Here is a 27,108-nt window from a genome sequence, read left to right on the forward strand (position 1 = left end):
CGCTCGCTCATTGACTCACGAATTATTATAGTGGTTTTATCTGTGTCTTTTTTGTTTAATAACAAATTTTCGAGAATAGAATAGTATGCAGTAAGTATTAATTAGTCACTAGTCATAAGACTCCTAAGTATAATTAAATTCTAGAAGTTCTTTAAACTACTTTGTCTACTGTGTCTACTTTCAGCAAGTAGAAGGCCAGAAGGGGATAGCCCAACATAGGCTTAGTTCAATCCCTAAATTAGGCCTAATTCCTGCAATAGGGTGGATGGTGGTAGCCTAAGCCCAGCCTAAAATTATGTTTTGAATTATGCATGTTCTATATTACTGTTATAAGTTATTATGAAGGCTTGCCTATCATTTACACTAGCCTAACTTAGGCCTAGTTACCATTATTAGGTACTAGGCTTAGGGAAGTTAAGTACGATTGAAGAATACTTAGTGAACTTACTTAGGCCTATCTAGTTTTTATCCGATGTGATTTATCTGCATGCAACTTATAAATTAGTTCATAGATTAGGTTTAATACCACCTCTAGTAGGCTACCTGTGACTGTGATAGCTTTTACTGTTCTGTGATTTTTGTTTATTAACCCTCCGAGTGTTATGTGTCGATTTTTCGACTCACAAACACTGTTTACGGCGAAGGCTCTATGACTGACTGAATCGGATTGAACTGGAGCGAGTTAGGTATCTTTCTTTTCGTTAGATTCTAAGCTTTCTCCAGGTCTGTCTCTAAGCGCTGAATGGTCTCCGAGCCGATCGTAATTGTAGCAGACAGCTGACGTGCGTATTTGTAAACAGCTAGGTTACCCTCGGACCGATGACCGATGTGTTTTATTACGTTTATCATAGTTTTAGTGTTAAAAATCAAAAGTAGTGATATACGTGGTGCATTATAAGAAGATTTAAGTGATTTTGAAGTGCTGGTTGATGATCCTGAAGAAGTAGGTAGTGATATTGATGTAAATTATCAGCCAGATTCCTAGCTATGGTTAGGCTATGCATTCTTAGCTAAACGCTATGTACCGAAATCTGTTTTTTGACCATAACTTATTTAATTGCAAATCTACTTCCTTATATGATTATATATTTGTAATCCTCATAAAATTTAGAACAAAGTGGCTATTTTCAAATATTTATAGGCCTATAATTTATACAATTTCATTGAGTGCGAACTTATTTTTTTTTTTGAAATTTTTCCAAAAAAATTTTTTTTTTACCTAAAAATTTTTTTTGAAACAAATGTTCCTTATGTTTTATGTAGCCTATAATATTGAAGCCCATGATTTTCCAAACAAAATGGTATATAGAACAGTATAATTAACATTGTTTTTAAGCTTCTAAGATCTGTTTTAATAAAACCTTGCAAATGCGCAAAAAATAGGCAAACATTAAGGCCAAAACTAGGGACACTCGGAGGGTTAAGCCGCGTTTACACCACTCGACTAGTTTCGTCGACTAGACGTCGACTAGTTTCGGAAACTGCTTTTTCTACAAAATGTAGCAACTTTTTCCTTCGTCAACTAGTGGAGCAACAAGTTTTCCACTGAATTTTGGTTTCCCCCGGAGAGTCGGTAAGATCAAAGAAAGTTGACAGCAAAAACTTGAAGACTTGTTGATATGCGCTTTGCGCAAGCAACTTGTTGAAAACTAGTGGAGAACTAGGGTCTATTCCCCTTCCCATATTGTAGGCTACACATAAGTTATTGTAAATGTGTAGGCCTATTATTGAATTATTTTAATTATTATAATAGGGTAAATGTTACGGTAGCTATCTTTCTAACTTATTTAAATATCTTAATTATGCCTAATAACTCTGGATGTGTACAGAGCTACAGACTAGGCCTGTGGTCTGATTTTGATTGAAATTTGTATGTAGGTACTAAGTAATCCATAATATCTCTACAGGTAGGCCTATTTTAGAATTTTTTAGAGATTTTGATTTTAATGGTGATTTTCCCATAAAAAGACGGACAATTTGATTTTTTCAAATGAATGGAAATGGCAGAAACGACTTTAATAAAGATTTAGTATGTTGTAGCCACCCTTGAATTAATTACTACCTTTGAGCAGGGTGTCTACCAACCGGGAAAACCGGGAATTGTACTTAATTTTTTACTGGCCATGAAATGTACGGGAATTGTCCTTAAATGCCAGACTATGTCCTTAAATTTTTAATGGGCCATAATTTTATCGATCGCTAGTTGGTTAGGAGCACATAAAAGGTTTATCAGATGTTTGTTTACATTTTCATAATTTATTACTAGAGTAATAAAAACCCCAATAAAAACCAAATATGCAATAAAAACCCCATTAGCATTCTCAAACCCATTAATATTTTGACAATCAAGTGTCAAATCAAGTACTTCCAAGAACTGTTGACTCAGTAGTAGTTTAGCTCATAAAAGCTGTATCACTTTTATTCCCTTACAACATTTATTTATTACTAGGGTAATCATTATTAGATCCCAAACATATTTTATCATGGAAATAATAGTTTTATAATGGCTGTTAAGTTTCGCTTCTTACTTGTACTTCAATTTGCCGCTGGCCATTGCCTAGTGCCATAAAACTGTTTATGGTTTCATATAAAACATGTAACTAATCTTAAACATAACTAAGTTAAACCCTTTTTCTATGGTTATTTTATTTTTCAATTGCAAAACCAAAAGCATCGGTTGTTTGCATTAAATTTTTATCACTACGTAGGCCTACTTGGTTTCAAATGATGTCATAGCATTTTCTGTATCTTTGTACATTGTTGGCAGTCAGGTTTCAATTTTTTTTATTTCCCATATTTATTTATTGAGTTGTATGCTTTAAGCAATCTAAATCTTATTAACTAGAATGATGATATTGTAGTGACTTTGCTGATATTATAACCTCATTGTTTGTTACTCAGTTAATATAGGCCCTCCTAAATAGTTAGGTCTAGGCCTGGGTATTTTGATTCTTTGAAAGTGCTGTAAAATATACTAAGAAAATGTAATTGAGCCTAAGATAAAGTAATGATTGCTATGTGTCGATATTAACTTTGCAGATGAAAAGACAATAATCTTACTCTGTGCTTACTGGTAGCCGCTTACCATACCGATTTTGTACCTAGAACCGAGTTACAATATATTCATTATGCATTAAAGATTTTTTTTTTTTCAAATGTAGTCGAGAACCTAACGTTGTGCCAGGGCGAATAATGCCAAATTAATCCGCCTGGATCGGATAAGCTATGTTATGATGTTTCCGTGACTGAAGGAGATATTTAGGATTTTGTCGCTATTGCAGGAGACAATGATTGCATTTTCTGTTACACTATAAAAGCTGTACCTAAAGTATATGTTTGTTTACTTTCAATAAGTTTCTATTTTGAAATTTAATTCTTGTCTATTATTATTTACTTTTCTCTCTGGAACAACTACGAAGAACAAGATTAATACAGTTTGACAAATCAGGAATATTATTCTGTAATCACACCGACAAAGGTCCTTTAATGTACGGGAATTGTCCATGAATTTTTTATCCAGAATGTAGTAGACACCCTGTTTGAGGTCCTTGTAGTTCTAAACAATATAGGCTACAGTTGTGCAGCCCCCCACTTTTGCTGCAACCTGATTGCTGTAAAAGTTACGATTCCAAAGTTAATGTGACTTTTGTAATTTTACCTAATATCATAGTAACATAGTTACTAAATACCTATTAAATATCATTACTACACTAATCACTTATCCATGATAATGGTTGTTGACAAGCTAATGGGAGATGTGTCAGATTGCTGATTCAATAATAAGAAATAATAATAATATAACTACAGTAAAGTAAACATTATTTTCTGTTTAGGAATAATTGCGTCTTCTTCGTCCAACGACATCCTTGACGCACTGTACTGATTATTACACGCATATTCTTTGGCAACAAGTTTTCCACTAGTTGCTCTAAATTAGTGAGGAGCAACATTTAGTTGTCAACTTTTAGTTGTCAACTTTTGGTTGTCAACTTTGGTGTAAACGCGGCTTTAGCCTAATTTCAACAATAGTTTTATCATTCATACTTTGCATGTTGCAATGCTTCAACAATGAGTTCAGTACTCGAATACTGACTTGAGTCGATGAGGAATCGTGGTTATACAAGTGAGTTAAAACTTATTATAGGCCCAACTTAAAGGCTTTGCAGTAAGATTTTCCAGAAACTTATTAATTAAAAGTTGGGAAGATTTTACTTGTTACGTTGGGAGAAAACTTTGTAATATTGTAATTTAATGTTTTATTTTCAGGGAACAAAAGAGGCAGTAAGACAGTTCAAAATTAGAATGTCGTACCAAATGCAGCAAGCATCCAGACCAAGTAAGTGGAAATAGGCTATTCTTTGGAACAGAGATTTTGACCCCATTTCAGCGAATTTCCCATATAGGGAATAAGCTATTACCGTAGGTCTCATGGTAAGACCTAGACCCAGGACCAATTTACTTCTTCATCTTGAGGTCCCCAGAGGCCACAAACACCCTCCATTCAAATTCATATAGATGTGGAGGAGCTTATTACCCCACCGCAGGGGTAGGTAATACCAAATCGATGGCTAAAAGCTCAATCATGTCCATTTTTGTAAAATATTTCTTATAATTATTTCTAAAAATAGTTGAATTTTATTAAAAACTACTTCATAATCATACTTACCTTCAATTAAATTCATAACTTACCTTCAACAGTTTTTCATTGCAAGCAATGAGGAGCTCTAGGAACTAGCAACATCGTTTGGATGTTGCTTGTATTCCAATAACAAATCACAATTGGCACTAAGGCGATGAAAATGGAGGGAGAATAAGATGTTCATTGGAGGGAATCTTAATATATCACCAGCTGATCATAAATATTGACAAAAATAAATTATCATGAAATTAGGTACGGTACAAACGTGTAAACCTACGTTTATTTGAACGAGTTCGCGAACCAGCATGATCGTACTGTGGGAACGGGGGTTTATGAGGTAAAAATTGTTTTTTCCCATTTTCGACTCTAAAATCCTAAAATTTTACAATTTCTTTCCATACTATTTTGTAGAGCTTAAACAAACCAATAATTTAGTATATTAGCGTTATCATGCGCCTAATTGTTACGTAGAAAATTTAAAAAAAAATGTAAATTAAAAATTTCTTTGTTATTCTTAATAAGGAATAAGTACCTAAACCGTTGTAATTTGCTTGTTTATGAACATATTTTGATCAATTTGGAAAATGTATTTATTTCATACTAGGCCTAAACTATTAGGCCTAACATAAAAAAAAAATTTTAGACCAATTTGTAGAGCTTAAAAAAATAAATTGTATAGCCTATTGAAGCGTTGTTGTATGCCTAACGGTTACGGAGGTATCTAATAAAAAAAACTTTAAATTTAAAATTCCCATGTTATTCTTATGGAGGATTAATAAACTGTTGTAGTTTGCTTGTTTATGGGCATATTTGAATCAAATTTGGCAATTTTGTTTATTTCAAATAAGCTATCAACATTTAAATCAAAAACACACCTCAAAACCTTCCCTGTAGCAACAAACCTAGGTACCGTACTTATTAAAATAATGTTATTTAAATAAATAGGAAATAAATCTGAAAATTTTCAAGAAATATTTTAGTATAAATCCAGCCAGGTTAATGGAAATTCGTTTAGTCTGAAGGTTTGCCGCGGCAGGGGTATTTACTTATGAATTTCTGTCTTCTTGCCTGGCATGAAGTTCATCTTCTATATTATTACGTTATGGTTTTGTTTACACAGCAAAGTAATTATCATGCAGTAGAATTTACGTAATTCAAACGCCGAAGGTCCTCCAGTTAAAAGTTAGTTTCACAAATTAAAAAATTAGATGAGCTTCGTAATAAATTACTTGTAATGAGAAAGCCACCTTTTTGTTTGGATGGATTGTACCATTGACTATAGGATACTAAAATAGATATATCCCATATATATGTACCTCAGCTGTCGCTAATTTTTTGGTAAAAAACAAGTATGTTGAGCCAGTCTCAGAGTGTGCTACAGTGTCTAAAATTATATTTTCTACCTTATTTTCTGTTGCTGACATAGTTGATGGGTCATAACAGTTTCAATAGGCTAGCTCACATTGTTCTCAATAAGTAGTTCGATTAGTTTGACTTGGTAAAAACATTGTGTGTGCAATAGAAATTAGTAATTGAGATCAGCTCAATCTGTCGGTGGCTTGCATCAACTACGACGGTTTTGATTGAAAAACTGGCGACAACTTAAACATGGGAATGGATTTTGTCTAGTTGTATCAAAATAGTATATATTTTCAGGAAGAGTCAAAGATTTTGTGGTTGGTCTGACATCATTGATTTTACTAGCGTAAAGAATGTTTAATAAGCGAAATAATAAAAGCCAGAGTACCCTGATATTATTTTTTTATTAAACTTAAGCTATATGTATTTCGGCACTAAGGCCATGATCACAGTATTAGATATAAAAGTTATAAAAATGTTCATAATAAAAAAAAAATGTGTAAAGCCTATATGTTTTTATTGATAACTCTCATGAGCTGTAATGCAATCTATCCAACAGTATGGGTCAAGAATAAAGACAAGTGGCGACATATGTGTTGATTCTTGATTGTCCTATATTGTGTTGTTTGAAGTGAACTACCAAGGAGGTGGTGGAGGAGGCGACATGACCAAGACACTCATGTGGCAGCAGAACTCCTACCTGGGTGACTCTGGGATACATTCCGGAGCCACGACCACGGCTCCGTCTCTCTCCGGGAAGGAGGAGGAAATGGAGGGAGACCCGCTCATATTCGACCTGGACACGGGCTTCCAGCAGGGCTTCACACAGGATCAAGTTGACGGTTGGTTAAACACATGAATTTGTTACAAGTTAGCTCTAATCGGATTAACTGATAGTAAAGGTGCTTCCTTTGTAAATCAGAGAAATTTAGAGTATTAAACGATGCAATATTTTAATGGTTGGTTCCATTTAGCAATCACCAGTTGTTTTCAGGTATTCTGAAACGATTTTTCTATTCAGAAAATCTAATCTATCATTTTCGTTTTTAGATACGTTTGAACACACATTTTAAGCTAAAGGTCGATTCACATTCACACATTTCAGTCCAGTCACAGTTCCCTTACAGTTCAGTCTCAGTTGTATCCATATTTTCTCAGTCAAACTGTCAGTCATTTGGTTTCAGTCAGTCTTCGGTCACTTTATTTACAGTGATGTTACATTCAAAAATTTGTAATTAAAACACAATATTCAATCGAATTTTCATAGTCCATTTTGTTGATTGTTACAAACAGTACTTAAAATACTAACACAACCATTTAAATGAAAAAAACACACTATTTTCTAAACTCAAACGCGTCAGTCAGGCGTCCGAACAATACATACCGGTGAGAAGAAATCTGAAATTGACTGACGGATGCCGGCAGAGCGACTAACTGACCTGCACCGAATGAGTATAGACAACGCAATAGAAAATCCATTAAAGAATATTTAGGTTGACTGTGATTTGCCAGTCAACCTCATAAAAAAAATTCTTGTGATGAAGACAAACGTCGCCAAATGTTCGGTTGTACCATGAAAGTTGCACAACTTACGTTTCACACATTTAAGATATCACTGAAAATAACTCTGTGAGGCATACCTATTTAAAAACCCCCAAAACATCTGGTTTTTGTAATGCAGATACTGTAAACACTGATAAGGGGCTATAAAACTCATTCATTTACCTAAAATTTCAGAGATGAACCAGCAGCTGTCACATACAAGGTCACAGCGTGTGAGGGCCGCCATGTTCCCGGAAACATTGGAAGAAGGGATTGAGATTCCATCAACACAGTTTGACCAGACTCAGCCCACTGCTGTGCAACGTCTGTCCGAGCCAAGTCAGATGTTGAAGCATGCCGTTCAACATCTGATCAACTATCAGGTAGGTTTCAGATTGGATTTCAACTGTCAAAATCCATTCTTTTACTTTTATTGTTGTCTTCAGTTTAGGAAATGTAAATTTTTAATTGACTTTTGATTTCTCTGAAAGTGGCTTCTTTTTTTAAGGGATCGGTGGTTCAATCCCTAATGTTTTGACTAATCTTCCAAGGGTTTTAAAACTTTACTCCTAAATGTGCAAGTTAGTTGATGTAATCTTTCCACTATATGTCTTTCATGATTACATTCCTTGTGATATTTACTGTTCTTATGATTGGAATATGTTCAAATCTTATAGTTGATCGAATTTCAAATTGTTGCAACAAAAGTGAAATAGAATTGACTTGAGTGGGTAGTTTAACTAGTTCAGGCCTACCTGAGAAAATTCACACCCAGGGGCTAATTCTCAATACACGTTCACAAAATACTTTACGCCACACTACACTATTTTGACGAACTTCCCACGCAAGGATTTAGTCCAGAAAACAGCTGTTTGCCGCCAGCTTAATCAAATGCATTGCGTACTACTGTACTGCAATGAGTTTTACCGGACACCAATCAGCTGATTATACTGTATTTAGGTGGCAATGAGTAGTTATAAACAAAAACATAACCTCTCTTAGAGGTTATGACTAGTGATTTTTAGTCCTTTAGTTGGTGGTAATATATAAGGATCTGTACAGATTTAGTAGTATGGCGTAAACTATCGTACGTCACTCGTCCAAAATGTGTTTACTGAACTCGTATGGTAATCCCGTAAACGACCACACTCGTCCGGCAAACACTTATTTTCAGGACTAGTAACGTAATATACTATTTCAATCTACTCTTGGAAGAAGCTCTTCATTAGGACGAAATATTGGTGGTTTTTGAGCTTTTATTGTGCAGTTAGCCCTTGAGTTCTAATTTTCTTTAATGAATTAGCTTACCTTAATCCATATTTATTATTTAAAATTTTTAATTTGTCTCTTGGCGTAACATTGTAATATAATGAATGTGAATTGTTGTAAAAGAAGCTTAATCTAGAAGTAAGAAATCACTATTCATTCACTAATGGGGGCCGAACCGTTGCTGACTTTGACCTAATGTTTCAGGACGATGCTGATCTAGCGACCAGAGCCATTCCTGAGCTGATCAAACTGCTGAATGACGAGGACCAGGTCGTAGTCAGTCAGGCGGCCATGATGGTGCATCAACTGAGCAAGAAGGAGGCGTCACGTCACGCCATCATGAACAGTCCTCAGGTGATTGTAACAATGCGTCTGGCAAAGATTGTTTTATCTGGGAGAATGGTGATTGTAAAGTTTAAGTACATGGGGAGTGCATTAATTTTACTTCCATGGCCAGGAGCACCCTAGTTGACACTTGGGCTTGTTAACAAACTGTGTCCATTGACTTATCTCTTACCTGATATTATTTTGCTCTCAGTTTGACAATATGCATACCGGTACTGGCTGGGTCCTTTCAATGGAATCTTGGCCTTCCACTGATGTGTCGGTACCTTTCAAAGCTGAGACTGGCACCAGCATCGATTATTGATTCTCATTACCGACATCATCAGTAGGCCTACCCAAATAAAAATCTCATTTTCAAAGTATCTTTTATTGACTATTAAAATGGTATACCGTTCAAGCCGTTCAAGAAGTGATCCTGGACCAAATAACATCAATATGACTTTTATTGACATTTTTATTAACAGTAAATTTACATTTTCATGTTATGAATATGATGGTTGCTTACAAATAGCCATTTAACTTTGTGATTACGATTGCAATTTAACAGTGTAGGGAGTAATTAATTTCAAAAGTATTGATGAGAAATCTTCTTCAAGTACTAAGGTTCAGTCTTAATAGTCAGGCAATTTTGCACAATCCCTTTAGGTAATTTCATCAAGTAAAATTAAGAATATTACCTAAATGCGTACTGTGACGAGACAGATGGTGGCGGCCCTGGTGAGAGCTATATCCAACAGCAATGACCTGGAGACCACCAAGGGAGCTGTGGGTACCCTACACAACCTCTCCCATCACCGCCAGGGACTACTGGCCATCTTCAAGAGTGGAGGCATCCCTGCACTGGTCAAACTGCTCAGGTAAACAACAAATATTCTATGTCAAATCTAAGCTTTATTCATCATTAAATAACATGCAATATGTTTCGTAAAATTATAATAATCACCATAAAAATAACTCAAATAACATGACTCCCTACAGCAAGAATACCATTAAACATTCTTTTCATAGGTTTCCAGACATTAAATAACTGATGTATATTTTTAAACAAGCAGGTATATAAATAATTTAAAAAGATTATTCATAATGGCTCGGGGAAAAAGACTAACCTAATGTCAATAAATATAATTTGATTGCATTTACTTCAAGTGTAAAAGGGTATGGCTAATCCAAACAGGGTCTGGTCCCAATTAGTTCAGATCAATGGGACACAAGTGTACAGAGTTTTTTTCCAAATAACCCATTAAGTAAAAATAAAGTGATACACAAAAATAATGAATCCAAAACTAGTAATCTAAATCCATGTAATACCTACAAGCTTTAAATCTAATTATTTACAACTCTGTTTTGTAAACATTCATTACAATGTGATGGCTGGTAGGGAATATCTTAATAATGCATAATTACTCCACACAAATCTAGTGAAATAGTTACATCTTAACAGTTCATTAATCGTTTTCTACTCACCCCCCAGCTCTCCAGTGGAGTCGGTGCTGTTCTATGCCATCACTACCCTTCACAACTTGCTGTTGCATCAAGAAGGTTCCAAGATGGCCGTCCGACTGGCCGGAGGTCTGCAGAAGATGGTCGCTTTGTTGCAACGCAACAATGTCAAGTTCCTGGCGATCGTAACAGACTGTCTACAGATACTGGCTTACGGCAACCAAGAGAGCAAGCTGATCATCCTAGCGTCCCAGGGCCCTGTGGAGCTTGTACGGATAATGCGATCTTATGATTACGAGAAGCTGTTGTGGACCACCTCACGAGTGCTGAAAGGTAGGGAACCGAATGTTGAGTGTCCAAGGTTGTGGTTCCTCTTATTAGATGGAATATCTGATTTCTTTTGATTGCACTATACTCTGGTACACACCTTAGAGCTGGGAATTTCGTAATAGAGTCATTAGAATTTTTGCATTTTTATTTTAAGTGTTCTAGGTATTGCAATTTCTTATACATATTTTGGCTAGGCTATAAATATTATATTTTATTTTCTCAAAATGAGTTTGGTTTTCCCTACCTATTTTATTTCTTTTCTGCAGGGTCTAATTTCTGTGTGCAGACCTAGAAATTTAAACAGATTCTGTTGATTTGCAGTGCTGTCAGTGTGCTCGAGCAACAAGCCAGCTATTGTAGAGGCCGGAGGTATGCAGGCTCTTGCCATGCATCTTGGTCACCCGACCAGCCAGAGACTAGTACAGAACTGTTTGTGGACTCTGCGTAACCTGTCTGACGCTGGCACCAAGGTAAACGTGGTTGATGTTCTACAGAAATAACATTTTGGGTAGATAGATTATGTATATATTTTATACAAAGTCAAAATAAATCCTTTATGTTGACAACACCATTGAGCTTTAGGTCGATCCCTTTACAACTGCAAACCTTTTGCACAGATCTTTCCATCAATTTGTTGTTCACGCTAAATGTTTAGACATGGTTTACACTTGTTAAATCAAGCAAGACTTTGTCATCAAGTCAAACCAATCTAAAAATCTTATATTTTGAATTCTATGATTTTTATTTCTATTTAGCATTCAACTTATTACTAAATTTGGATATAGTAATTTTACGACAATTGTATTCAATTTGCTTAAAACGGGTTTGTTTCTTTCCTGATGCGTTTTGGTCCTTTCTACAAACTCTTATCTTTTTTTACAGATTTTTACAAATTTAAACTGATAGTTTTACAAATCAGCTGATAAATTTCTGTATATATGTTTCCAGTTCCTGGTCAAATAGTTTTCCTAATCCCCTGGTATTCCAACTATCCAGTTTCCACTGTATCAATGTCTTATCATGTCTATCACAGGTGGATGGTATGGAGAACCTGCTGCAGTCACTGGTCAATCTTCTGTCTCTGGAAGATCTCAACATAGTGACATGTGCGGCTGGCATACTGTCCAACCTGACTTGCAACAACCAACGCAACAAAGTGACCGTGTGTCAGGTAGGAGGGGTGGACGCTCTGGTGCGGACCATTGTCAACGCTGGCGACCGCGAAGAGATCTCCGAACCTGCTGTAAGACCATCTTTCCACTTACTACAGTAGCACTCATTCATTACGCACAGTAATATTACCATAGTACTTATTTTTAAAGTTTCATCCAGACATTAAACATACTCTGTAGATTTATAATCTCACAGATCAACTGAGGAAAGTTAAAAGGTTAGTTCTGTCCGGTACATATAGATAGTGTATTTTTACTTTTTTCTTGCTATTTAACCAACTTTGTTAAACAACTAATGACTAGGTAGTTTAGGGGATATTTTACTCCCTGTATCTTTAGTAATTTTCCGTCAGTCAGCTGTGAATCTCATTGACCTTAACAAAAAAGTCCAATCGTGTTTCTCCTTAAAATTTTGCAAAGTAGTGAACATTTGTTGTATGCGGCAGGTGTGTGCTCTGCGTCACCTGACATGTCGCCACATTGAGAGTGAGATGGCGCAGAACAGCGTCAGACTCAACTACGGCATACAGGTGATAGTGAAGTTGCTGCAGCCTCCGTCGCGCTGGCCACTCATCAAGGCTGTGATCGGATTGATCCGCAACTTGGCTCTGAGTCAAGCCAATCACACTCCATTGAGGGACACTGGCGCTATACACCATCTGGTCAGACTACTGATGAGAGCCTTCCAGGACACTCAGAGGGTAAGTTTAGTCAGTACGAAGGGTAACGTAACCTTCTTACAACTATATTTGGAGTATAATTGATAAAAACGGCAAGATGTACGTGACATGTACTGCAGCCTTTGAGTCACAATATCAGATGACAATGTGGCAAAAGAAGAGGCGGTGCCCTTTTCTCCAATGTTAAACTGTTATAATAGTGTCTGTAAGGTGGCATTTATCAGCAACCAAATCAATCTGGAACATTAGAAAGGTTGTGAGTAATAGGTGTGATCAAAGCAACATTGTGTTTTATTTTTACTTAAATAATTATTTTTTTTAACAGAATGCCTTTCATGAATAGTTGCTCGGCGTGAAAGAATGCAGTGATTATTAAAAATTTAATTGTTTAAGACTATTTGTTGACTGAATTCTTGTACAATTCTTGTATCTTTTCTTCCCAATCATGAAAATGCATGTACTCAGTGCCGGATTTACCACTAGGCCGACTAGGCTGCGGCCTAGGGCCGCAAGCAAAAGGGGGCCGCAGCGGGAGCGGTAAAAAAAAAAAAAATTATAAGTGCCACAATGTCACACAGAGCGCAAAAGGAGCGGTTAAAATTTTTTTTATAAAATTATTTTTTTCTTAAGCGCTACGAAGTCACACAGAGCAACGACGTAGTGATGTATATGTGTATGGTCAATGGTACTACTGTACGTAGTTTGTAGTTGTCGCCGTTGGCGTCAGTCAGTGTGACTGCGACGTTGGCCCGTCGGATGTAGAGAGATAGTCACTTCCTTTCCCACGAAAACGAGGAATTCGCGAAAACGGAAGCGGCCCCTCCATATCCATATTCACTGTTTTTATTACTCAGTTTGTCTTATACTTTGCTAGTGACAAGTGCAGTTTTTCTTGCTGGTAATTTATTATTGTGTTTTATACGATTTCTGAATGATGGATAGTTTAGTTTAAATATGTTGTAAACAATTATTGTGAATTGTAATTGTGGATTCGGTGAACTATTTCACAGTGAGCTATGGACTAACAGGTAACATCTTTTGCTCTTATAATGAATGACAACAATAAAAACATTCATACGGCTAGTGGAGCCTATAAACGCAAATTGAAAAAACTTAAAGAAGAACAAAGTTTAAAACTGTTAAACCTAATTCTAAAATAGAAAGTTTTTTTAAAAGTACGCCAGGGAATAGCAGTCAGAATAATCCAAATGAAATATATGTTACTGATGTTCAAATTCCCAATACTTCTGCTGCCAAAGAAGACACCACAACCGTTTTGACAGTATCAAGCGATCAAAATGAATCTATAAATCCAGCTTCCAGTCCTGAATCGGCCCTGCCTCTAACTCAAACCACCTTAAATATTCTAGATCCTAGTTCATGGGGCAGTTTGTCTGATGATACAACAGACTTTGTTATAAGAAATCTCCCCAAACACTTAGTAGAGATTAAAGATTGTGATTTTTCTAAATCCAAACGTCAATATCCTGACAAAGTGAGGACATTAAAACAACACATGTTTTTTTGTCGTTTGCCAAACGGCGAAATTAAGAAAAGAGAGTGGCTTATGTACTCCAATACTACCGGCTGCCTGTATTGTGTCCCTTGCAAATTATTCCACTCTAATATTGAAAGTTCTTTTTGCAAGGGATTCAATGACTGGAAGAATTCTAATCGACTTAAAGAACACGAGAAAAGTGCGGAACATAGGTTGAATACAAAAACTTTTGTCTTACGAGGCAATGTTTTAGGAAAAATTGATTCGGCACTACATAAAGTCTACCTTAAGGAAGTCGAGTATTGGCATCGAGTACTACAACGAGTAGTAGATGTTACCAAGTTTCTCGGCACCCGTGGCCTAGCTTTTCGTGGGAGCAAAGAAATATTTGGTTTTCTAGGAAACGGCAATTTTATGGGAGCATTAGAGCTGGTCGCAGAGTATGATGATTTTTAAAAAACCCACATTGAAAACAAAGGAAATCCAGGATCTGGCAATGTAAGCTATCTTTCTAAAACTATCTGTAACCAATTCATTGATTTTCATTGATTTTGATGTACAAAAGGGTAGTTTCTGTTATTGTAGATGAGTTGAAGAAAAGTAAATACTATTCGCTCAGTGTTGATTCCACACCAGACATCACTCATTTAGACCAGTTGACAGTGATCCTACGTTATGTTTTAAGTGATGGATTGCCCGTGGAAAGATTTGTTGCTTTCATTAAACTCCAAGGTCATACTGGAGCACACATGGCGGAAGTTATTTTAAATACCCTGTCAGAGTTGGATGTTCCAATATGCGATATGAGAGGCCAGTCATATGATAATGCCTCGAATATGTCAGGCAAATACAAAGGTTTGCAAGCTCTAATAAAAGAACGTAACAATTTAGCTGAGTACGTTCCATGCTCCGCTCATTCATTAAATCTAGTAGGCACACATGCGGCTGATTGTTGTTTGGCAGTTACAAAACTATTCATGTTCATTCAAGAATTTTACGTTTTCATGAGTGCATCTACTTCAAGATGGGCAGTATTAGAAACAATTGTCAAAAATAGCAGTAGCGATAAGAAACTCCTTCCAAAAAGGGTTAACGTGACAAGATGGGCTGCCAAATGGCATGCTGTGAAAGCCCTTTTGCTCAACTATTGGAGCTACTACGATGCTATAAAACAACTATCTGATGATACGGGGGAAACAAATGTGAGCCGAGCTGAAGCTAAAGGAATCAGCAAACAATTTCTGAAGCTTGAGAATGCTATTTTATTAAACATGTGGTACGATATTTTAGAACGTTTTGACAAGAGTAGCAAAACATTGCAAAACCCTGCTACAGACTTGAATTTGACCTGTAACATATATAAATCTCTAAAAGAGTTCTAAAAGAGTACGTATTGAGCCTGAGAGACAACTTTGAATCATTCGAAAAAAGAGGAAAAGAGTTGTCTAAAAATGATGTCTACATTCTTGACGATGTTGAAATAAAAAGACGCCCTAAAAGGAAAGCTCTCTCTATTGACGATAAAGAAGAGATGGGCCCCACCTAAATTTTGATGGCAAGGCAGACTTAAAGATCAACACATTCAATGTTGTAATTGACAGGCTGTATTCAGAACTGAATAAAAGATCCGAAGTTTATTTCAATCTCAATGAAGAATTCGGATTTTTAAACAACTTATCGTCAATTTCGAATGAGGACATCAGGGGAAAAGCTTCAATTTTGGCCAAAAAGTATCACACTGATATAGATGATGACTTTGCAGAAGAATGTGTGCAGTTTAAAAATTTTGTTGGAGGTATGTTTGATGACGGAAGAGAACCCCATGATAACAAGACTAACAAGCATTCGAGAAATCCACTTTTGGATTATCTGCAACTCATTCGTGAAAAACAGTTGACAACACTTTTTCCAAATCTGGACACAGCTCTGCGCATCATACTATGCATGATGACATCTAATGCATCAGGAGAACGATCATTTAGCGTCTTGAAAAGAATCAAGAACTTCTTGAGGAACTCAATTTCTGACGACGAATCTAGATTGTCTAGTTTAGCTAGTTCTGTTGCAAATGCTGAACTTTTTAAATCCTTAGACTTTAAAGATTTGATTAAAGATTTTTCATCCGAAAAAGCTAGAAAGGTTAGTGTTTAGTATGAGATTTATCATACCATACGTATGGAACTTGACATTTATGTTATGAGAATTTGACATTGAACTAAGTAGAAGTTAGTTTGTTGTGTTATCATTCCTTATCATAATTTACTTTTTACGTGCTGAAGCCTATTACAGTTCAAATTATTTTGATTTTACTCTTAATGTCTGTCCAGTTAAATATTTGTTTGGTCTTTTGGTGTCATCTATACATTTTTTTCCTAAATGAAACAAGCACTATTTCGTTTCAACAATTGTGCTTTAACACTTATATTTAAATATGTGTTTAAATCAAAGATATGTGGCATTACTACTATTAATTTATGTTACGCGTTTTACGTTTTAAGATAAAAAAAAAACTGTATGTATTAAAATTTATTATTATTGTATTATTTATTGTAAAAAATATGCTTTGTGCTTCAATTCCATAATCATTAGGTTAAAGAAAACAACGTACAGTAATTGCTAGACAATAGACAATAGACAATAGACAAAATCTTTATTGAAATATTCCTAGAGAACATTCATGCGTCAGGTACATAAAATGTACAGTATGTACGTAAACTATTACAGTAATTTGCAATTACAATTAGAATTTTTTTCTTATTTTTCTTTTTTTTTTCATGGTAGCTTATTGTTTAAGAATTCATCCTCAGAGTAGAACGGCCGGTCCAAAAGCCATGTTGTCAGGTGCTTCTTGAGCAGATTGGGTTGTTCTCTCTTGAGGTGCTCTGGTAGGTTGTTAAAGTACAGAGCACCTTTGTAGGATGGTTTCTTCTCGTACAGACTCAGATGGTGTTGTGGGAGGGAAAAATTGGCGGCATGTCGTGTGTTGTGCTGGTGTATGTCTCTGTGTCTTGGCTGGGCTGTTTTAGTGGTGTGGATAATGACTTCTCTTATGTAGAGCGCCAATCAATGTTTACAAATTTTTTATTTTTATCTTCAAGGAATTCATACTACTACATTATTTAAGAGATTTTAATAAAAAATAATAGGATTTTACAATTCAATTTGAGTTTTTATTTTAATTGCTATTCTTTGTAATGTAAATTTAAATAATTAAAAATACGTTATGTATTTTTGTGAAAAAAAGTTTTAATTCTATAATTGCTAGGTTAAAGAATACAATGTAATTGCTAGCATTCATCTATGTTGTCTAATTCGTATGTTTATGTATGTATATGTTTACGACATCATATCCGTACTACTAAGAGATTTATATAAATAAAGAGATTGTACAGTTCATTTTCAATTTTAATTTTAATCGTTATGTTTATACGATTTGATAGTAAAAAAATGTTTTGTTATATACTATTGTGAAGAATATGCTTTGTGCTTTTAGTTCCATAATTATTGTTATATTAAGGAAGGTTAAAGAATACAATTTTATTTTCCAATAGGAATTTTATGTTTATCTTTTGATGCTACTCACTTGTTAATGAGATTGAAATAAATAAGAGATTGCACAATTCATTTTGAATTTTTGACTCGTCATTGCCGACCGGTCCTTCACGATACTTTTATTAGTGTTGCTTCCGTGTAAGCCTCAGTTCACTTAAAATAAATTAAATTTTAATTTGACATAGCACTTATTTACCAGCTTATACTAAAATTATTGTTTAATCCTATTTGAAATGGCCGAAACGGGCAATTTTTAAATGCTATAAACATAAACTATTAACACTATAACACTTAGTGTTTTCTTAATTTTTATAAATCGTAAAAATGCGTTTATTATTGGAGAATAGGCAACAGTAATGTTTATTAAATATTATTTTTAAATAGGTGAGTGTGTGTTTTAGGGCGTTCATGAAAAAGTGACACTGAAGTATAGTTGGATAGTAGAAGTAGAAGAGGTTCGCGAGTGAACAGCAAATAATAATTAGCCTCTCACTAGGTTGGTAAGACCAAGAACTATAGTAGGCCTATGTGGGATGTTCCACCTATGAAGGGGGGCCTCATGAGGTTTTTGGCCTAGGGCCGCTAGTAACCTAAATCCGGCACTGCATGTACTATCTCAGGCTACCCAGTTGGCTAGACACCATGGCTAACAATATTAAGACTAAATCAATGCCTAGACTCTGAAACAACAGGAGAGAAGAAAATAAATGTTTAAAGACACCTGACTAGTTTTGACCTATAATGGACATAAAGGTTGTGACAGCTCTGTTGATGTGTTTCAGAGAGCAAGTGTAGCGTCCAGTGGTAGCCAGCCTGCTGCTTATGCGGAGGGTGTGCGGATGGAGGAGATTGTCGAAGGTAAACATTGTAATTTTTATTTTGTAATGTTTAATTTTTTAAATCAGCCCGAGTTCACATACTATTGTGATTTTACTGTTTGTTTAGAAATTAACAACACATTGGTAAATTCTGTATGAGATAACATATTTGTAGCAACATAAATTCAAAAGTTCAGATAGTTAATGCACTATTCAGTCTATAAATTTACATGGGAGAAGTAGGTAGGCCTACACCAAATTATTAAAAATGATTTTTGTCACCAGGTACTGTTGGAGCGTTGCACATCCTCGCGCGTGAACCAAACAACCGAGCGATGATTCGACAGCAGAATGTGATCCCGATCTTTGTGCAACTGTTGTTCCACGAGATAGAGAACATCCAACGAGTGGCGGCCGGAGTGTTGTGTGAGCTGGCCACTGACAAGGAGGGTGCAGAGATGATAGAACACGAGGGAGCCACGGCACCTCTCACAGAACTGTTGCACTCAAGGAACGAAGGAGTTGGTATGTTCTAGCCTGTAGATGTTTGAGCTATTATTAGACACATTTTTAACTTTGGCTCAAACTAAATTACTAGGCTATCTGTTTCATCTAATTATGGATAATTTTTTATAGTTTAAGGATGTTGCATGAAAGCAAGTATAGTATTGTTCAAAATATAGCCTTTGTTGTATCGTGTTGTAATTGGTATTATATTGAGTTTGAATAGTTTTGTAGAGCAACTTTAGAGAAAATTCTGTGATTTAACAGGGCATTGATAACTCACAGATTTTTATCCAAGAGAACAAGTAGACTGTTAAAGAGATCAATTATTGCCAAATCTAACTAAAGAAGTACTTTTATTAAACAGTGTGTTGATTCATTGACGTTTACAGCCACTTATGCGGCCGCAGTGCTGTTCCGCATGTCGGAGGACAAGCCGCAGGACTACAAGAAGCGATTGTCCATGGAGCTGACTAACTCCCTGTTCAAAGAAGACCAGAACCTGTGGGCCAATGGGGAGCTGGGCATGCTTCCAGACTTGCCGGTAAGTTTAAGTTTCTCTCTTGTGTGATACTCCTTGAAGTTGGATATAAAATAACTTGATGAAGACAGCAACACACTGAATGTGCATATCTACCTAAATATGAATGCAAGGATTGGAATGGAGTAGATGACTTGTATATGAATTCCTTAATACCAAGATCACATGTTTCTGTTGGTGGGACTATAATATTACACGACCAATTAATCAGCTGGGTCCAGTTTACAAAATATCCAGAGTCAATATTTTGATGTAGTAGGGGAATATTATTTTGTTGACAAGGGATATAGTTCAGCTGGCCAACAAGAAAAAAAGTGAAGCTAAGTCCAGGTGGTAGTAAATACACATTAAAAGGTCAAAAACAAAACACTGGCCTAAACCAAGGCCACACTAAAAAAACAGGCCGTAATGCTTTTCTAGCATGACGTCACAATAGAAGATGGCAATGACGTAATGTTTACCGTTTGTGATCAGCTGCTTGTTTTAATCTTTTCATGGAAAACAAAAATATAACCTTAATTACGTCATTGCCGTCTTCTATCGTGACGTCATAATTGACGGAGCATTACAGCCTGTTTTTTTAGTGTGGCCTTGCCTAAACTAAATGGTACACCCATAAAAACACCTGTAAAATTAATGGATAAACAGTTATTACAACTTTTCTGATTTTCCCCATAAAATATCATAATTACTCCCACCGTTTGGCCATGATAAGGGTTATGTCATTGTATGAGTCAGATAGCTGATACCGTTTAGTTTACATTAGATGAGATATAAGTGTTTGTACAAGTTACAAGTAAACATTGTTGCCAGGACATGCTGGAGCCAGACCAGATGTTAGAAGGGATGTACTCCCAGGGGCCACCCAGTGTACATAGCAGTCATGGTGGCCGACCCTACTCCCAAACTGGTGAGCGCATTTCTACATTTACTATGATTAAAAATTAAACAAACAGCTGTTTGTTCGAAGATGTGCTGCATTATGTGGGAATAGCAAGTAATTTACAAATCCAATAACATCAAGAAATGGATTCATGTTGAAAATGCATTTTTTCATTATAGTAGGCCCAAGAACTCAACAATTTGATGGTGAATGATCAACGATGTAACATAGAGCACAAGCAATGGAGGGCATGACCCCCTCCGAGAGCTGAAGAAAAGTAATACATTTATTATAAGTTAAAACGTTGTGATCTTGTAAAAGAAATTCAGTTTCCCAATTTTTTTGTTTTTTTATATTCTTTTCTATATTTTAAAAATAGTTGTTTAGCCTCCGGATTACTGTATTATACTTAAAATGGTTTAAAATACCTGCATATAGTAATCCTTTGTTGCTGATTTAGGCAACTAGTTTCGGTTCTTGTTTAGAACCATCTTCAGGCCTCAAGGTGTCAAGTGATCACTTCATTCGAAGGTCGTTAACAGAGTTCAATAAATAAAACATATACAAAACACATATGTTTCTTTCTATGTTCTTTTCTATGTGCAACCATAAAAGGATAATGCTGACTTGTGATAAGGTTTGATTAGAAAGGGCGTATTGCCTGAGAATCAAGGAGACAAAGGACAGGATAAGCAGGCTTTCCTTAAAAGTTGTAGTTATCACACTTCACTTGAAGTAAAGTAAAGTGCCTACAATTTTTAAGGTTCTAATTAAGGATAAGTTAGGATTTAAAACAAATCACAGTTTTGTTAAAGATTAAAGATTTGATTAGATTAAAGATCAAGGAATGTAATATCTTTGAACCGTATTTTTTTATAGACTTGCACTTTTAGTTTCTCTGATACATTTCTTCAACGATCATCTCTTACATGAAGTATCCTCCTCAATAGTTTTGTGTCTTCCTAAAATCACTCTCTTTTGGAAGATGGTATAAATAAGATAGTACTTGCAAACATTTTTACCCCAATCTCTATACTGGTATTATTATGGCTGGTTTCTGAAGAGGTAACTGGATTATTTAAGCATCTAAAAACATTAACATGCTGAAATCAATAAAGTACTAATGGTACTAATGGTAGTGGTAATAGTACTAATGGTAGTTAAGTTGTAAACGAATAATGTAACTTACCTATTAGGCCACTCAAACCTCTGAAGGTTTTTGGCCTCGCCAACAATGCCTCACCATCTCTCTCTGTCTTGCATCCATTGAGCCTCTGCCCCCAATCTTCTCAAGCCCTTTTCCACTTGGTCCTTCCAGCGAAGTCGTGGTCGTCCCAAGGGCCGCCTTCCTCTTGGTAGTCCTTCATTTATCGCTTTAATTGTTAACGACAATTAAATAATTAATGACATCATTTGTTAATTAATTAACAAATAATGTAACAGCTCATTAAAACCAATATTAGAGTAAACCTAGTTAAAATGGTTGAATAGTATTTGTAACTGCTGTTCATAAAACCTATTGTATTTAGTAGGAATTTTGCAACATTGCTCCAGTTTTATCGGACTGTTTTCATGTGGTTTACTCTAATTAAGGACATGAATGGATTTTCTAATAGTAATAAACTTTATTATGCCTAATACAGTACTTGTAGTGCACAACATTTTATCTTACTTAAGTAATAATTTATAAGCTCTTAAATATTTTGCTTTACTAGTGAGAGCTTTCCATTCTTCCTGTTATGAAAATGAATCAAAATTGTCTCTAGATTCCTTTATTTCTTTTTCTGCACCTATGTTATACTGAATTCATTTAACTTTTAAAAGTTCTTAGCTTATTCATAAATAGTATTATCATTCCTATTACAGTAGAACCCCGGTTAAGTGAAACAAGGGGGGAGAGCTGTTTCGGATAACCAATTTTTCGGTTAACCCATCCGTCATATGCTAAAAATAGCCAATGTATTCCCATGGTGTGTAGAAAAAATTAACTTAATTTAAGACAATGTCTATATAATCCAGTGTTTTATTTCAGCTAAAACAATGTTAAAATGGGTTAGAATAAACTAAACAACTGAAGTTTACTAAAGCATTTTACAGCCCTGTATTGTTTTATGGAACAATTTTGGTTAACCCGGGTTTCGGTTAACAAGAATTCGGTTAACAGGGGTTCTACTGTACTGTCTATCATTTTTCTTTCTTATAATAGGTTATTCAATATTTTAATAGGTATAAACATCCACTAAATTGCATGTCAATATTCAAATGATAAATTACTTCTTAGGGTCAATATATTTGTATCATTCTTGTAGATTAAATAGAAAAAATATATTCTTTAGCAGGTTATGTGATAGAGCTGTTTTCTATATTAATCTGATTGTTTTCCTAAGGCGGGTACTGAAATGCATCAAACCAAGCATATTCCAGGTAACTTTCTAAACACTTGCTTTGCTTTGTCCGCATGATTGTGTTTCTTGGTGTCCATCGTCCTTGGTTTAGGTCATTTCCGCTCTTTAAGCCCTCATTTTTGCACCTCAGAAGTCATTAGTTCACAACATAGTTGTTAGCTCGTCATGTATAGGTCCATTATGGCATTGTTTGTGATTGTTTTTGTGATTCATATGGAATATTTGACTGTGAGCATATGTGTTATAGCCATTGATAGCAAAGACATTTTTTGAAAAGTGTTTTTTGGGTGTGTTGCTAGCTTAGTGGTTAGTTCTCGGACTTCGGTGGGGGAGGGACCGATTCAATTCCCCACATATACACTAAACATCTATTCTCATGTTTGACCGAAATGCCACTGCCGTAGAATAAAAAGTGAGGGACTTTATCCTAATATGCAGCTTCTTTAGAGGGTAGGTTGAAAAGAAAAGCTAAGAGAAAATATTTTCTAAACAAGTCTTGTATTAGGATCTAATTTTTTTTATTGTTGTGTTGTGACTGTTGTGTATCTATTGTGTATCCATCCATGGACTCAAGTTTTCTTGGGTAAACTTGCAGGATTCTGTTGCTTTTTAGCGAATTTCCCTATAGGGAAGTAGCTATTACCGTAGGTGGCATGATAAGACCTAGGTGCGGGACCGATTTACTTTTTCATTTTGATGTCCCCAGAGGCCAAAAACACCATTCGTTCAAATTTTTATATATGTATATATATATATAGATATATATATATAGATTTATATATATATATATATGTGTCCGTGAACACGATAACTTGAGTAATTTTTATCCGATTTTGATGAAATTTGGTTTGAAGGTGTAAGGTGGGATAAACTTGAATGAGTTCGCAAACCAGCATGATCGGACAATGGGAACGGGGTTTTATGGGGTAAAAATTGGTTTTTCTAATTTTTGACCCTACAAACGCAAAATTTCCCAATTTCTCTTCAGACCTTCTTAAAGAGCTTAAAAAAACAAATAATTTAGTATATCAAAGTGTTTTTGTACTATTATTAGTTACGGAGAAAATTCAAATAATTGTTATTTTAAAATTCCCATGTTATTCTTATGGGGAATATTGTAAAATGTTGTAGTCTGCTTGTTTATGGAAATATTTTGATCAAACTTGGTAAATTTATTTATTTTATACTAAGTTATTAATATTTCTCTAAAAAACACACTTTTTTACCCTCCCTGTAGCAGCAAGCCTATGTACTCATAAAAATTAATGTTAATTAAATACATTTAATTGAAAATCAATTCAGGCAACTGGAAATTCGCTTAGTCGGCAGGTTTGCTGCGGCGGGGGTATTTTAAAACGTTCATAACCAGCCACTTAACTGGTTTATAGTAAAGAAAAGTATTGTGGCCATACTGTCAGTCAACATTGCTTCATAAAAAAATTACGTGTACAAATGAAAATCCCTAGAGTAAACAAGACAATACGATTAGTTATCTGAATAAAAGATAGGGCATTTGCGAGGAATTGGAAATTGGCAGGAAAGCAGGCTTACCTTTAAATAAGTCCATAGACACACATAAACAACACAAAAGTAGAGATTTGTGTGGTCAGTTCTGCCAATTGTGATTAGTTAGTTTCACATCAGAATAGCAAGCCCATTTGCCTGGTAATAGGACCTAGTAGCTACAGCCACAAATACCATTGTTGTTTGTGTTTATACTTCTTTGGTGGCAATCTTGAAACTGCTGAGTGATTTTGCAATTTGGTCAAGCAAATTCAAGGAGGCCATCCTGACCATCTATGAATGATATATTAACACATACGGTAACTCTTGTGATGTGTGTGTGTTTCTGGATATAAATGTCATTTGTGAATAACGGGCAAAATGAATAATTTAATTTTCATAGTGCGAACATAATAGACATAAACTAAAACTATGTTGAAAATGCTATCTTAAGAGTTCTGTTTGAGACGTCAACTTTGGTAACGGACGGCACTGGTAAGCTGACTGATTAATACCCTCGGTCACATACTCTGTCCCGAAGTAGACATTCCATTCAGTCAGTTTCAAAATACTAATAGAGATATAGTAAAATTATGAAGTTGAAGCCAATTTGGAATAAAAAAATAACTTGATTCAAATTTAACTGACAGAGTGTGCTGCTATACACGGAATTCTTTCTTGTACGCTCATTCAATTGTTTGTTTAGTGTAACTCGCTGTCTGCAGATGGTTCTTGTTGATAGGATGTTTCCTTTAGTATCCAAAGTCAACAGTTAGTCATGCACAGACCTGTTTAGTTACTAGTCTCAATGTAGTCACTAGTCACTACAATAATAGTTTAGTTTTTGATGTGTTCTTGCAGGTAAGTTTATGGGTAACATTTTAATTTTATATGTACACTTTTTCAATGCTTCAACAAAATCACCTGTAAATTGTCATAAAAGATGATTTTGGTCACAGTAAATAGAATGACCAACAAGGCTGTGGTTATTTTTTTTTAAGAATAAAGTAAATGTAGACTATTGATTTATCAACCCAAATAAACAATATTTCAGTATGATTCTTGAATAAAAAATAATAATGCTTTTTGTGTAATGTTTTTTTATGGGGGTTAGCCTTCTTAACTTCAAAGTTTAATACCAGTCTGTAAAAAGAAGGCCTCTAAATGATTATAGAGATTAGTGTCAATGCGATCCTAAGTTTGACTGAGAGCTTTCTCAGGAAATATACGATGACAAAGGCGACTCTTTGTGCTACTCCAATAACTGTTGTTTTCTGACGTAACCTAAATCTTGTGACCTCTTCTCTAGGGTACGACCCAGTATTGCTTGACTCTATACAACATGGCGACAACAGAAACAACTCAAACTATGGACCAATGGACGTGTCAGCGGCCGACTTGGACTTTGACAACCTAGACGAAGTTCCCCCGCCTCCCCCGGACGGTCAGGTTGCTGCTGCTTGGTACGACACTGACTTGTAACTTACAGGGTATTAAACTTGCCTTAACGTTAACTTTCTATAGATTTAATCTTAATTTAATCATAATGTGTAAGTAACAATCGAATTCCTTAAAAATGCAGGTGTTGTAGATATATCTACCCAATAATCACTAACTACACCCAATAAGACTACAGACTGCAAGGACCGCGGAATTCGCATAGTGACGAGAAAGACCTTAGACTCCTTTTAAATTGCAGCATTGGATTACCGAGTGTCTCCCGATTATTGAGAGTCTCTACTCTATTTTTAATAAATAACTTGGGACCTAGACCCATAATGTTTGCCATGGTGTTAAGACTCTTGTAAGACAAGTACCTGTTTTAAAATTATTTTTGTTCCAGTATTTTTCTACGTGGTAGTGTAGTTTATATGTAATGCTCCTAACTTTTGTCTATGATCATGCCAATTTCGTGATTGGGTTTTAGAGGTCAAAAACTTGAAGCAATAAATCACTCTGTAACGATGGTTCACTTAAAATGTAGTGGACTTTTTATACACATTGAAAAGGTTGACCATTTTTAATGTATACTTAAAACTATATTCCATAAATATATTTTGTTATATTTTGTCTTGTCCAACAATTTTAAGTTTTGAAGTTGATGCACCTTTTACAAATCAGTCCATGTATTAGTATTTTTACGGTTAAGTTGTTAGATTATATTATACTATTCTTTATATTTATTTTATTATTATGTTTTCACTTGAATTATTGTTATAATTACTATTATTTATCATTATGGTGAAGAGAATATTTATACTTCCGCTATTTTTATAGTAAATTCTACAGGGTAGAATGTATTTTATCTATAGTAGAATATTTCTGGTTGTTTAAACATAAAACAAAAGAATATTTTCTAAGCGTAGCAATAAACTTATAGACTGGGTTAGTTTATTTTGTGGTTATTTACCTTTCCTTCCAATAGCTTTTTAAAGCATGGTGATTAAGCCCTGTGATGGTATAGAATATACCTGCAAAGCATAAATTGCAGAAAGCTGTGAAATAGGATTGTAAAATTTCTCATCAGCTTTTCTTTGTTTCCACACGTATGTTTTTGTAAGTGACTGGTCCTAACCTTGGTCTAATTTTTATCATCTAACATCAACCTTCTTATTGAATAGCATCATT

At 35.1% G+C, this 27,108-nt stretch overlaps 1 protein-coding gene across 2 annotated transcripts; it reads left to right on the top strand.

Annotated features, from left to right (window-relative positions):
• LOC128991799 (armadillo segment polarity protein-like) lies at positions 1-26,874 on the top strand. 2 transcript variants are annotated; one of them, XM_054414988.1, is made up of 16 exons: positions 1-90; positions 4,267-4,336; positions 6,631-6,840; positions 7,736-7,923; positions 9,014-9,163; positions 9,857-10,011; positions 10,626-10,927; positions 11,246-11,394; positions 11,958-12,167; positions 12,543-12,797; positions 18,609-18,684; positions 18,930-19,169; positions 19,541-19,692; positions 20,503-20,599; positions 22,960-22,996; positions 25,790-25,923. In XM_054414988.1, exons 2-15 carry the CDS (start codon positions 4,303-4,305, stop codon positions 22,968-22,970), a joined length of 2,229 nt encoding a protein of 742 aa, XP_054270963.1. In that variant the 5' UTR covers positions 1-90; positions 4,267-4,302; the 3' UTR covers positions 22,971-22,996; positions 25,790-25,923. The 2 variants fall into 2 exon arrangements, with proteins under 2 accessions (XP_054270963.1, XP_054270962.1); XM_054414987.1 differs by lacking the exon at positions 22,960-22,996 and having other exon boundaries at positions 25,790-26,874.
• The last annotated feature ends 234 nt before the right edge of the window (positions 26,875-27,108 follow it).

This window comes from Macrosteles quadrilineatus, unplaced genomic scaffold, assembly GCF_028750875.1.
Source record: "Macrosteles quadrilineatus isolate MER2022 unplaced genomic scaffold, UCM_ALF_1.0 Scaffold_4__1_contigs__length_99947679, whole genome shotgun sequence".
Classification (NCBI taxonomy): domain Eukaryota; kingdom Metazoa; phylum Arthropoda; class Insecta; order Hemiptera; family Cicadellidae; genus Macrosteles; species Macrosteles quadrilineatus.

What these genes read in the sequence shown, in the direction of transcription:
- LOC128991799 (XM_054414987.1), top strand. Translation starts at nt 4,303, where the DNA reads ATGTCGTACCAAATGCAGCAAGCATCCAGACCAA. An exon ending in TGTCTGACGCTGGCACCAAG is followed by an intron (nt 11,395 to 11,957) that starts GTAAACGTGGTT and finishes TGTCTATCACAG; the next exon opens with GTGGATGGTATGGAGAACCT. An exon ending in CTCAAGGAACGAAGGAGTTG is followed by an intron (nt 19,170 to 19,540) that starts GTATGTTCTAGC and finishes TGACGTTTACAG; the next exon opens with CCACTTATGCGGCCGCAGTG.